Here is a 13560-nt window from a genome sequence, read left to right on the forward strand (position 1 = left end):
CTTACTTATGGTGTGTAAACTTATTTTGTCGTTTCAGTGTCAAATCATTTGCTTTGTCACAAATTAAGCATATATTACAATAGTCTCCAAAGACATATTCTGGGGCAAAAAACAGCTGTGATTTCCCTGGGATAATCCATGGCATTGAAAATCTGTGATTTTAATGAATGACTTATTGCAAAAAATAACCAGCTTTTTTTTTTTTTTTTACAACACCCATGTTTTTATAGGACATTAAGAAGCAGTGAAATGCTCCTGAAATTCATTGCTTACAAGGCTACTGGATATACAAAATCCATTGCACTTAAACTTATAGTTTGAAACTTTACCTCTCAATTTTTCATAGTATGCTTCATTCAGTTTGCTGAGAATTTTACAGCTTTTCGTTGGACACTGCAAATTGTGCTATGTGTGCCTCCTAAAACCAAATTACATGCTTCTGTGACACCCTGTATCTCTTTCTTTCTGTTATCTCAAGTTCCTGAGAAGCAGAACAGGTTTCTGTGTAGCCAAGACAAAATCTCTTTCCTCTTCCTTCTGCCCACTGCATAAAATCAGTTACAGTCACATGAGATTGAAACACTCTCTACAGCTCCAGAAAACCTTCTATCACCTGCTAATCAAAGATCAGATAATGCAATAAAGACTTTTGTCTGATCAAAACAAAGAAAAACAACAACAAAACCAGAAAAAAGAGAGAGAGAGAGAGAGAGAGAGAGAAAGGAAAGTCTCCCCTTACACTTGGAATCATGTAGTGAGAGCTCCCCTTCCTGGCTAAATGTACTTGAAATACTAAATCTGAGTGGGAACTTCTTTCTTTTTTTTCCTCCTTTTTTTTTCTTTTTTTTCCCCCTTTACTTAGAGAAATACTGCTCAAAGACATGCTTGGAAAGGATTAGCTATTAGCATTTGGACAAAGCTCTTACATGTCACCCACACTGTGGGGTTTTTTTCTCTTCTCTTTGTAACGTGGCTCTAGCTGCTATGGTTGCTTAGAAAAATTTCACAAGTGTGAAATGAATGTAACCTATGCTGAGTTAACAGCGTGCAGTGCCAAGAGAAGTGTTAGGAGAAGCTCTGAGGAAATCATTCTGGGACTGATGTGGAATTCAAATCCAACTGCAGATGCCTTATATGCAGTCAAGGATTTTGCCCAGCTGTATGCTGAAGCAGGAACCTGAGTGCAATAAGAACTTTAATATATTCTATAACTTCATGTAGTTAAACAATTGCAAATACAACTCCAATAGGAATACTATTGAGCAGATGTTAAAATTTAAACAGCCTTTTTTACAGTGTTTGGTCACAAAGATCCAAGAACTGGGAGGGTCAAGAGGGATAAAACTTGGGTGCAGCAGGAGTAAAATAGGGTGAGACCTAGAATAATCATCATCCTTTCTTTTTAACAAGTGACTGGAGGTAAAGAAATAAATATAAATTACTCATATAATGAGTTTTTAGATACTTTTTGTTTACCGTGAAGCTTCCTTTAATATCAAAGTGATCTCTGGCTGACACAGCAATGCTGAATATTTCATTCTTTTAGGACTCCTAAGTCTTTGAACAAAAATAAACAGGCACCTTTCACCCCACACTAGCATAAGAGTTTCAGAAATGTGCTTTACACAGCAGTGAACAGATTGGGTGGGAGAATAGTGATGCTAAAAGCTACATCAATGAAAATCAATTTCCTTTATGAGAATAATAAGCAGTATCCTTTTGCAAGCAGTATGAGCTGCATCGAATTGCCCTTGTCTCAGAGAAAACATATTACACTGCACCAACCTGAGTCGTGTTACTGTTAGGGGTGAGAAAGGCAGCTCCCTGAGGGGTGGCACCTTTCTCTAGAGGGGACATTCCAAGGCACTGTACCACATGCCCAGTGCTGCAAATGCAATACAGCAAATCCTTCTTTTACACCAAAGAGCTAAGCCAAGAATACACTTCAATAGCACATTCAAGGGCAAGAGAAGGCATCTCAGCCAGGCCTCTGAAGTGCACTATCGAAGACATTCAAGTACATCATTTAATGCCTTAAGTTAGAACAAAAATTCCTATTTTCAATGAATAAAAAATTGCTAAAAAGAACACTAAGAAAATTTGGGATCCGTTTGTAAAATAAGAGAAATAAAACTAAATAGAAGCCATTCAGTGGCAGAACTCTCATGATGCTGACTAGAAAAAGCTTCTTGTTTATCTACAGCTTCACAATACTAGTCTGTATGTGACTACTTTTATCTTCCCTTAAGGCATAGTAAGGAACAAAGAGAGATGTTCAGTCAGTGTGCCAATGTACCAATTTGACTTTCAAGGTTTTGGTAAACTGAGTGAGTGGGATGCTTGAGAGGTGCCAACCCCTCTCTAACTATATGTATCTAGATCTATACTTTTATATGTTTTGTTTTTCATCAGACATCAATAAAAGAAACTGGGAACAGGAGAACATCCAGGAGTACCAGGACTCCCCAGTTCAACCAGCATTATCCCATGTTACATGGGGAATCTGTGAAACTGAAAGTGATTTTATATATGGAGAAGTGGAGAATCGATTAGATTTACTTCAAGAACAACTCAACAGGTAAAAATCAAGAGAAAAAATCCTGTGTGTGAAAGAGTACATAATGCAACTGATGGTAGTGATGCTACAGGAGGAATGAGCTTGGGCAGGAAGTTTCCAAAAGCATTCAGATCTTCAGAAGCTAAAAAATACAAAAATGTGCCTAATGGAAATATCACTTTTTCGTCTGTATGTATTATGAGGAGCCTATATATCACCTAAGTTAGGCTTTCCAGATTCCAGGAAAAAACAGTTCTGGGAAATCTGGGTACACAGTTTTTAATATGTTGCCAGAATATTCAGGTCTTTTACCTCTAGGTGTGCACATTATCTACTCCAAATAGATTGCAGTAGAGCCTTTTCCTCAGCTGGCTGTTTTAGACCATCTTTTTAAACAAGAAGTTGTACTGAGGCACCTCAAATTGTTAAAATTGAATCAAGAGTGCTGCTCCCAGATCATAGAACCATCAAACAGTTTGGGTTGGAAGGGACATTAAAGATCATCTAGTTCCAACTCCCTGCCTTAGGCAGGGACACAAAACAGCAGTTTTCAGTATCTTCAAGATCTGAAGTACTTTTTCCTTCCTGGAGACTCATACTATACCAGCTGCCTGCTTTTTAAAATGTATTCCAGATGAATTCCCTTTTTGATGCATTAACTTTTTTTGCAACTCTATAATAAGTAAGACATGGGAGTATGCAAAGGCACAATACCTATACCTATTACAGCAGAAAAATGATGCTTTCTTTATCAGAGTCCAGTATCACCTTTGCTTAATACTGATACATTACTCTTTACTGGCAGCTAAACAGCATAGCTTAAAGCATCTCTAGAATATGGTTAAACAATTTTGATCCATCCTGCACTGTAATTTACCATGTAACTTCACTTAATTTTAAATTGCCCTATGCTCAGGACCATGGGGTTTTTTCATTATTTTCACTCTGTAATTCCATTACTTTCAATATTTTTCCATGACAAATACTATGACACGCACTCAGTCCTAATTATACTTTATCAGCTATATGCTGGCATTCTGTGCTGTATATTTTAGCAATCAGTTTAAAGCCAGGTTAAGTGAATATTGATTCCTCATCCACCAGAAACCAATCAAACAACAGTATTTTTCATTTCTGAATATGACACAATGCATTAAAAAGACATTTTCAACACTGAACCCTAAACTGTTGTAATTTCTAATTATAGTAAAGTCAAGTAGTCTAAGTAACTTGTAAATACACGTAACTAAATGTCTGCAGGATCCTCATCAACAGTATGTAGTCTTTTGGTCACATTTCCTTTCTTGAAACCTTAAGCATTCAAAACTGAAGTTATACCTCTAAGTTACTTATAGTTTTATCATGCAAGTATTTTCTTCTGTGAGAGAATATAATTGTTGTTGATAAACTAAAAACTGAATTTATATGTTTTTTATTAAATCACTTGATTCTTTAACTCTTCTCATGTTTCTAAAGCTTTCAACGCTTTTGAGATTTGGGGCCTTTTTGGGTTTTCTATGAATATTACAGACAATATCCTTTCCTGCCTTTGTCAGATCTGACCTGCTTAAAAAGCATGGTCACTTCTCCCTGAATTTTTCCATAAGTTAGAGGCTTGGCATAATACTCAATTATTAAATAGACACAGAGGGCTGGAAAGCCACTGTACAAGTAATATGTCCCTAGAGCTATCTCTGTTTCTCTTCTTTAAGCAATTGGAATTTCCTGGAGACTATGGGCCAAGCATTTAAGGTTCTCCTGTTTGTTTGGGTAAGATGGATCTGTTTTAAATTGTGGAGAATGGAAAATGAACCTTTATGTGCCATGATGAATAAACACTACCAGAGACACTTTTTCATTTGAAGTACAAGGAAACTTTCAAGTACTAACAAAGTAAGAGGGGAGCAATTTAAGAGTTATAAAAGTCAAAAATAATCTTGAATGCACATCCTTCAATGCTACCTTTTATTCACTGAGGTGTTAAGGCCCAGGTTGAGCAGATAGAAGTTCTCTGGATGGTGGCATGCTGCTGTTCCTACAGCATTTCCTCCTGTGGTGTCAGCACCATGCTTGTGTGAGAACGGCACATTTGCAAAGAACCCAAAGGAGCTGACCAAGAGGACAAGTAGGGCACGTCTGACTCTAGCAGAAGTCTGTGTTTGGGCCTTTTTTTCCTGAGAGCTGAAGTCACAAAACCAGCTTCTCCTGATAAAGGAAGAAACAGCATCCCAAATACACTTCAAGCATACCTTTTGGATTAATTTCACAGATGCTTTTATAAGTAAATTATACAGGCAATGGGCAAACTCCAACAGGATAAAAATTAACATCAGTGCAGGACATGTTAAAAGCAAAAAATCTGACAGCACGGGATCAATTCTGCTACTGTAGGGAGCCCAAGTAGTAACATTCACAAGATTAAAGGCTGCTGACAGAGATTTGTTTACTCTGCCAGTAGCTCAGTTGCTGTACAGAAGGCTGTATTATCTGCATGGCCATCTGTCAGCATGTGCTGTAGCCTTCCAGCAGCTGGGAAGGTACAATAGGCATTACCTTTTCCTGAGTTTGTCACAAATTTTGGCAAGACCATTTAAAAATCATTTCAGTGCTATAGAATTGTAAGCATGAACAATATAATCAACTCAAGTACTTCACAAGTCATATACAAATTTATGAAAAGGCAAAAAAAAAATTAAAGGTACAAAATTTGAACTTCAGAAATGCTGACATTAATTCTGAGGCCTGCATAAGTTTGAATAAATTTTCACAGTAATGAGAATTGGGCAGTTGGATTTTTAATGGTTTTGGAAGCATCTTTCTTTTTCTAACTGTGGAAAACCACAAATGTGGTTTCTGCTTAGTTCAGTGCATTGTATCAGCATGTCAGAATTCATTGTCAGATACATCAAAATAATGTCCCATGCCCAGCCAGCATAAATCATTTTAGTTACATTGAAGAGAATACATTTATTCCGGTTATTTTCAATCAGATACCTAGTCCCCTGCATTGCTTCTTGTTGCAAACCTAAGGCACAGTGATGAGCTAATTCTTAGTGCAGCAAAAACCAGAGAAAAGCTCGCAGGTATGTTCTGCAAGGGAAAGAGACACAGAAGCTTTGGAAGGGATCCGTGCTCCCTCTGCTGTTCCTTCCTATTTAAGACATGGTCATGCCACAACAGGCAATGGTTTTACTGGTGAGCTGCAGGTCCCAGTTGAACACCCGTGCAATCCATGTAAAATACACATGTTCCTGGCCATGAGGTAACTGATTTGGTGTTCCTTCTCTAGGCTTGAATCCCAAATGACTGCTGATATCCAAACCATCCTGCAGCTTCTGCAAAGGCAGTCAGCGCTCATTCCACCCGCCTACAGCATGGTGACAGCAAGTGCAGAGTATCAAGAGCCAGCAGTCCGCGTCATACAAAAGCTTCAGCCTGCAGCATCAATTAAAACAGACAGAAGCTTCAGTCCTTCATCTCAGGTAAGTACATGCCCAATAGCATCAAAAGAGGTTTCCTAGTCTTTTTATCTTATGAGGAAAAAATGCATACCAATCTAGTGCTGGTTCACTAGTTTAAGGAATATGAAATTAGAATTCTGATCTAGCATCTCCATAGAGGGCTTAGACACCACAGTTTCAGAGGCCACACTTTCTATGAGGGTTCTAGAGATTCATACAATGATCTTATAAATTTACTTTATTGTCATTTTTTTCACAAAAGTTAGCAGAAAAGGAATCCAAGTGGTTAGAATGCTCAGAATTGTGCAATTCTGGAGTCATGATCTAAAACAGAACTTCATATTCATGAAGAATGTTGAGATCCATACTCTTAGACTGGGACTTGAGAGAATCAGTGCTTTAGAAAGGGCTCTTTTTACGTGTATCTTGATGTCATATTAGCAAGTCTGAGGGGAGGAAAAGACATCCAGACTTCTACAATTAATCAGCAGAATTGCATTCAATTACATTAAACCAGATGCCAAAAAATGTAAAAAATATTTCAGAACACTGTTTAATTTTCAAAAATGATTTTCCATCAACCATCTGAATGTGTTTATTTTGAACAGAACAAGGGCCTGGAAGGGATGGTAATTACTACCATCTTGTTTCTTCTCTTCCCTTACAGTGTCCTGAAATTTCAGATGTTGAAAAATCGAAACTTAAATCCAAAGAATCCTTCTCAAGTGGAGTGCATCTGAACACAGCCTCAGAAGACAACCTGGCTTCTTTTTTAGACCAAGAACGTGACCAGTCTTTAGAGCGTCCCCCACAGCCTTGTAAAACTTGTCTCCCGCCAATCAGGCACCCCTCCTTGCCAGAATCTTCACTAAGCACTGTAGGAATCTTGAGTCTTCATAGGCATGTTTCTGATCCTGGTCTTCCTGGGAAATAGTACTTTTATACTATTACTTCACATAAAAATGTAAGTGCTTTTAATGGCTGTTTCTCCTTTTTTTTTTTTTTTTTTTTTTTTTTGTATTTAAATCCTCTATACTTGACTCAGGGGCTACAAGGAATATACCATTATATGCAAAAGTACTGTATATTTTCCTAAATCTGAAGCTTGTACGGTAAAGTTGAGCAGTTCTGATGTAAATATATATATATACACACACACTAACTGTATGTTCCAAATGTAAAACTGCCAGCATTCTCAAGGCACCTTATATTTTTATTTTTTTTAAATAACATGCATGTTCTGAGATTACAGTTTACGTTGCATGGAGATTACAATTTACTGCTGTCATGGAAATAGTATTTTATTGTGGATATGTCTTCAGAGCAAATATGAGACCAATAATAATAATTCACATAGAAAAACTCCTACCTGACCAAGCTAAAATTCAAGAAAAATGCTCTTCTAGCTCACTTTTGAAAATTGATTTATCTTTCTTGTAGTGAGCTTTTTCTAATAAATCACAATGAGTCTGAATCTAAAGAAAGAATAAGGTAACCAAATCTGGGCTTGAAACAATTAGGACAGAGAAAATAGCCTCCTTCTAAACTAGTTGAAGTAGGGCAGTATTTTACCAGAGAGGAAAACTGCCATATGGTGGAAAGTATCACCGTAGGTCACATCCACAAAACTGCATTAAATTGAATCATTTGTTTCCACCACATAGTGGTTTTTGGGTTTTGTATTGTTATTTTTTTTAATTGCATCATAGAATTCAGCTGTGATGAGCAGACAGGTACTCTTCATCTGTCACAAAAACATAATCAAATGCAATAAACCTAATTTCTATGTAATGCAGAAGACTGTGTTCCTTTTGTTCAATACAAATTATTACCAATCTGCTTTAATTTAAAAATATTTTACACATTTTTGTTTTATAATTATTGGGGTGGCTGTTTGCAGTTACCTCTTTGTACTGACCAGCCCCTGTACAATGCTCACACACACACACCCCGCACGCCCTCCTGGACGTGTGCATGTGTGTATTTTATAGATGTACATAGGTGTGTATGTATGTGTATGTGTATATATATTTATATACACACATACACACAGGCGTGTGTATATACCTACACTTACATGTAGGACTATAGATATAGAGCTATATATATATATATGTATATATGTAAAGTCACTTTCAGGAAAAATTGTAAACTTTCTTATTACAAAATGAGTAAGCTTAGCTTGTGTCCAAAGCTACATTAGAATAAAATGATCTAAGGTCTGTAGGCTTTAAATACAGTATGTACTGTATGTGCATATTGCTTTGTGAATACTTAGATTTAATTTTATTAAAATATTATTCTGCTTCAAATGTTGTGTTTATTTTAGAAGGAAATTACCTTTTTATTATTGCTTTTGAATATTTTTAAATGTTCATATGATTTTCTAATCTTCTAGCTCTAATGTGAAATTCTTCTAGGATGAGAACTGGTTACAGAGAAGCATGTAATGAAGTTAGAGGGGAAGCACTTAAATTTTACCTAAAATCAAGCTAAACTCTCCGTCCTAAATCAGTGCTACATAGAGGTGCAATAGTGGCTGTCCCTCACATAGACACATTCCTTCTCTGTTGGGTTCAGAATGAAACATGACATTTCAGTCATACACAGCTAATAGATAAACACAAGGTGGGTGTGTCTTTCCTCATTTAAAATTAGTGTGAGTGTTGAGCTACTGAGCATGGCTCTGCTTTACCTTTGCTTTTAAGGATACCAAAATTAATTAAGCCAATACCTTTGTCACAGAAAAGATAAATCAACCCTTCCCACACAAGATCAATGTTTCTACTGCCTCATGGTACCGCTGATAGCGGAAAGGTCCAAAAGCTACAACAGGCTGACTGCCCTTGTACCACGATGACAGGAGGGCTGCACTGCTCAGTGCCTTGCAGGATCAGATCCGAGTGTCAGGAAAATTAATCCACAAACACCAGAGTTTATGTCCGAAAAGGAGACAGAGGAGTCCTGCAACTTCATTTGAATAAAGGGAGGGAGAGAGTCCACTAGGGCACACACTGCGGGGTTTTCTCTCTCGAGGTCTCGGAGGGCACAGCCTCCTTTTATCCTGAACTCCCGGCCGCAGGTTGCCCTCTTCCTTTCCCCGCTGGCTGAGGTACTAGGAAGGCACAGCCTTCCCCCACTGCCTACCACATATCCCTCCTCGAACCTGTCATTTTACCCCAAAGTTCAGAAGTTCAGGCTTGTGCAGACCCTTGCCTATTTCAGGAGCCAAGCTGTCCGGGCCCGGTAACAAACCTGCTGCTTGAAGTTGGTAGAGACATTAAGACCCATTTCAAAGACGTTTACACCCGTACCTTCACCCATCAAATTGTTTGTAAATACATTAGCACACATCTTTCCTCTCACTAGGGACTAGTCAGAATCCCTGCCTGCATATACTCCAGTGAAACGGGAGTGCTCAATAACAAATACCTTCTGGAGGGGTTTGTTGTTTTGGTTTTTTTAAACAGCAAGCGTTAACGACTTCTGCTCTATCTCAGCCTGGTAACTAACATGTCTGGTACACGAAACAAGTTAGCACATTTTCTAAAAAGGTATTTGTGGTTTGCTACATTCTAAAAAGACTGGTATAAATTAAAAATAAAATTAATGGGAAAAGTATAATGCATGAGCATTGCTTTACAAAAGGTCTTTTGTCTGATTTTATCACTTGGTATTTTTCATTACTGCAAAGAGACTGAACAGAACAGGTGACCTGGGGAAGGAGCATTGGGGAAGAGGAAGAGTGACAACTACTGCAGTCAGTCTAAGTGAAGGAAAACCTCCACTTCTTACTCCATTTTTTGGTCCCAAAGAGACTTTCTTCCTTCCCTTCTCCTTGTACCAAGAAGAAAAAATGGGTTTTGATAAATAAGGGAGAATTTATAAAGTCGTGGAGATTCTAGAGCTCCCTGCCTAGGAATGCAGAAACGAAAGTTTAGTCACAACACTTGAGCTGCCCCTTCCTTGCCCCAGACAGATCTGCCTTCTCAGGTAACTTCTTGTTAAGGTTCAACGAATTACATGAAGACCCACTGCTTCAAGATTTTTTCTTACAGAAACAGGTAAAAACCATTGGGTTTGGAAATGTGTTCATTTTCTAAGCAGCAAAATTTGCCCCTTTTATTTGCAGGTGATTTTGTTGGGGGTTTTTGTGGGGTTTTTATAAGGGGTGGGCCTCCCTGTAAGTCCAGTCTGGGTTTCACTTGATAGAAATGGGTCTGTGTTATCCAAATCAAACTGGGAGTAATGTTAAGGGTTGTAAACCTACACAGTTGTAACACATCCAAAAAAGATTTCAGAACTTTAGGAGGTACATTTTGGGTTTGCTTGAACTTAGGAACACTTAGCTATGTACATTAAAAACCTGTGGTTAAGAATGGATATTGATTATAAGCTGTAGATACAGAAAAGTCTCCTTGGAAAATCAGGAATAGCTAAAGTAGCTGAAGTGCAAAGCAGTGTGGACAATCACTTCAAATATGAGAGGTGAGGCTGTACAGACCAGCACAGCTCTTAATGAAGTTCATTGGCTCCTACCAGTTAGGGGTGTAGTTCAACATTTAAAGCAAAGGAGAGGTTGTGATGCTTTCTGATAGTCAATCTGTGCAGCAACCTGAAATATTTGGATGTGCACATTCATCTACAGGCACAGATCCACAGTAATACACACTAGTCATATTTCTTGACTGGCCAAGCTCTGCTGTTTCCTGGAAGATATGGCCAAATGCTCGTCCCTTTCTTTCCATGTTCCCATGCTGTTCACTTTGCAAATGCATTTTCTATTCTGCCACCTCACTGCTGGCTGTCCAAAGATGAACCTCTCTTCCCTATTGCTGCTGCTAATTGTGTCCTAGCAATTTTGTCTCTGGTGAGCACTCATCAAAGCTCCTGTCTCGTTCACCAGCATCATATGTAACATACCAAAAGCTGAAAAGCACTGCTTGGCATGGCCTCTGGCTGCGTGGTGATGTGGAGCAACTGGAGTCTTGCCCACTGATAAATTGTGTGTCCTCTCACTGGAGCTGCTGAGCTCTAAAATGCTGGACACAAATAGAATAGCAGGAGCCTGCCATACCAGCAGAAGGGATGATTCCTCCGTGCAGGTGTACTTAACACCACACCTGCAGATCAGCACCCCTGACCTTTCCATCCTCTCTGCTAAATATTCTTACACTGTGAACACGGTGTAAGAATGCACACTGCAGGGTGCAGTGCAGTGTGATGGTGGGCCGTGGGCTGCAGTTATGTGCGCTGATGTGCAGTGCAGTGTGCTGATGTGCGGTGCAGTGCAGTGCTTTGATGTGCTGTGCTGTGCAGTGCAGTGCTCTTCAGTGCTATGCTGTGCTGTGCTGTGCTGTGCTGTGCCGTGCTGTGCCGTGCTGTGCTGTGTGGTGCAGTGCGGTGCAATGCAATGCTGTGCGATGCAGTGCAGTGCAGTGCAGTGCAGTGCTGTGCTCTTCGGTGCAGTGCAGTGCAGTGCGGTGCAGTGCGGTGCCGTGCGATGCTGCTGCCTCCACGGCGGGGCCGCGTCCCGGTCTCCCCACTGGGCTCCGGCAGGGCAGGGAAGGGCAGTGTCGGGCCTGCCGCGGGGCCGGGCGGTGGCACTGCACAGCCTTCCTGACAGGCAAGGGGAAAGCCCAGTGCTCCTCCCCTGTCCTGCCAGCGCGACTGCTATGAACTCTGACACTCATTTTAATCACATCTGAAATGAACAAAGGTCTCAGAGATCAGTGCAAACGTCCAGGAGAGCGATAGAGTCAAGGTATTTGCATTATCCGTGGTCAGAGCAGGAGGTCAGTCATCATCTGTGCAACCTCACACTACCTGGAATAAACAAATAGCATTCTTTATCTCTGGAAGTCTCAAATATCCTTTTCATGTCTGCAAACTCTTTGAGCCAATAAAGGATTGTTTTGGGATTAATGTGCAGCCTGATTTACCACCACAGCACACACAACAAAGCAAACACACAAACAACCCATCTGCAGGCACTGAGTCCCGCAGGATCCCGAGACTGAGCAAGGAAGGCCTGTGTACCTTCCAGCTAAGGTGCTGGAGGCAGAAGAAAAAGTAATGGGGGAAAAGAAATTATGCTTTTTACAGAAATCTTTCAAGGGAAAACTGAACAAAGCAGAAATTAAAAAGTAATAATGATGTAAGAGTGAAACCGGAGATATGCAGAAAGAACAATGAAATGAAAGTAAAACCAAATTAAGTTCTGCAAAAGAAGCCTCCAGCTGAAGGAAGCTCCTCTGAGAGCAGACTGCTGCATCACATCTCAATGTGACAAGCAACTGAGGGTACAATTTGAGCTATAGATAATTTCAGGCTGGGAAAGGACCTCTGGAGGTAGCTGTTTAAAAGCGAGACCTTAAATCAAGGACACTGTCAAGCCAAGTGTTGAGTATTTCTATTGAGGAAATTTCTGCTGTTTCTCTAAGCAACACATTCCAACGTCTAATTGTTTCTGGAGTGGATAATATTTTCTTTTTACACCTGGACATACTTTCCTCTAAAGAAACCTTTGTCCTGTGTACCTCAGTGAAGAATCATTCAGCTTTTAGGAGCTGAAGAACTGTTGGTGTCTCAAAACAGATTCTTTCACCCAGTTTGCAAGAGGCTGATCTACACACAGAATCAAGGTATTTGATTTAATTACAGTTCTGCTTTGCACAGAAAGAGGTGCTTGGTGGCAAATTCACAAAGCCAGCACCATGACTATCAATATTTTTTTACATTTTAGCAGACAAAGGCATTAACACTCATTGGCTACAAGTTACATTGTTTTTCATATTAATTAGTATTCTTTCCTCTATTGGTTAAATGAATTCCCTCACTTTGCTGATTAGTCCACATGTCAAATCTTTCTCTTCTTCTGAGTCAGTGGTTTCCTGGATCAGTGGTTTCTGAATCAATGGTCACAATCTCCCCTTGCCAGAATTATCTTCTACCCAGTCAGAACCGATCTCAGCACAATTGCTGAACTGTCTTCATTTAGCTTCTTCCTTACCTTGGGAGTTCTGCCAAATGTCTTTCAGGCCCATAAATTCTATGTTCTTTGTGTCTGCTATCAGTGATACATCTTTATTCCCAAGCTTTGTTGGCCTACCCCTAGGTCTGAGATAATTGAAACATGCCAAGCCCTAGACCTTAACAAGGCAATTCTACCAACAAGTAATTTATCTAACACCCAGATTTCACTGTGGTTGGATGTCCCCTGACCCTTCTTTTCTCCAGGCTTTGTAAATGTAAACACGTGCCAGGCTCTCCAGTCCTGTTGGCCTCTGGACTCTCCAATTTTTCAGTCTCTTGAACGGTCCCAGACCAAAACTGAACACAGTAATCCAGCCACTCTCTGGTTATCATTTTGCCTTCCCTCAGAATCTCACCGAGGTTCCCCAAACCCCCATGATGGAAACCAAGGCTGCTCCTGGAGCTCAGTGACATGAACGATACGGGTGAAACTGGCGTGAGGGAGAGACCTCACTGCTGCCAGGGCGTGCCTGGGAGGCAGCCAGCGCCCAGACCTCACAGAGGGTG

The 13560-nt window shown here is 39.9% G+C and overlaps 1 protein-coding gene across 1 annotated transcript in view; it reads left to right on the forward strand.

Annotated features, from left to right (window-relative positions):
* Positions 1-8203, forward strand: part of KCNH7 (potassium voltage-gated channel subfamily H member 7) — a 207859-nt gene extending 199656 nt beyond the window's left edge. The window contains exons 13-15 of the mRNA XM_063400641.1: positions 2413-2578; positions 5847-6039; positions 6686-8203. Of these exons, the coding sequence (XP_063256711.1) occupies positions 2413-2578; positions 5847-6039; positions 6686-6952 (626 nt within the window). The 3' untranslated portion in view covers positions 6953-8203. The remainder of the gene's footprint in view (positions 1-2412; positions 2579-5846; positions 6040-6685) is intronic.
* The last annotated feature ends 5357 nt before the right edge of the window (positions 8204-13560 follow it).

Source organism: Prinia subflava, chromosome 6 (genome assembly GCF_021018805.1).
Source record: "Prinia subflava isolate CZ2003 ecotype Zambia chromosome 6, Cam_Psub_1.2, whole genome shotgun sequence".
In the NCBI taxonomy this organism is placed as follows: Eukaryota; Metazoa; Chordata; class Aves; order Passeriformes; family Cisticolidae; genus Prinia; species Prinia subflava.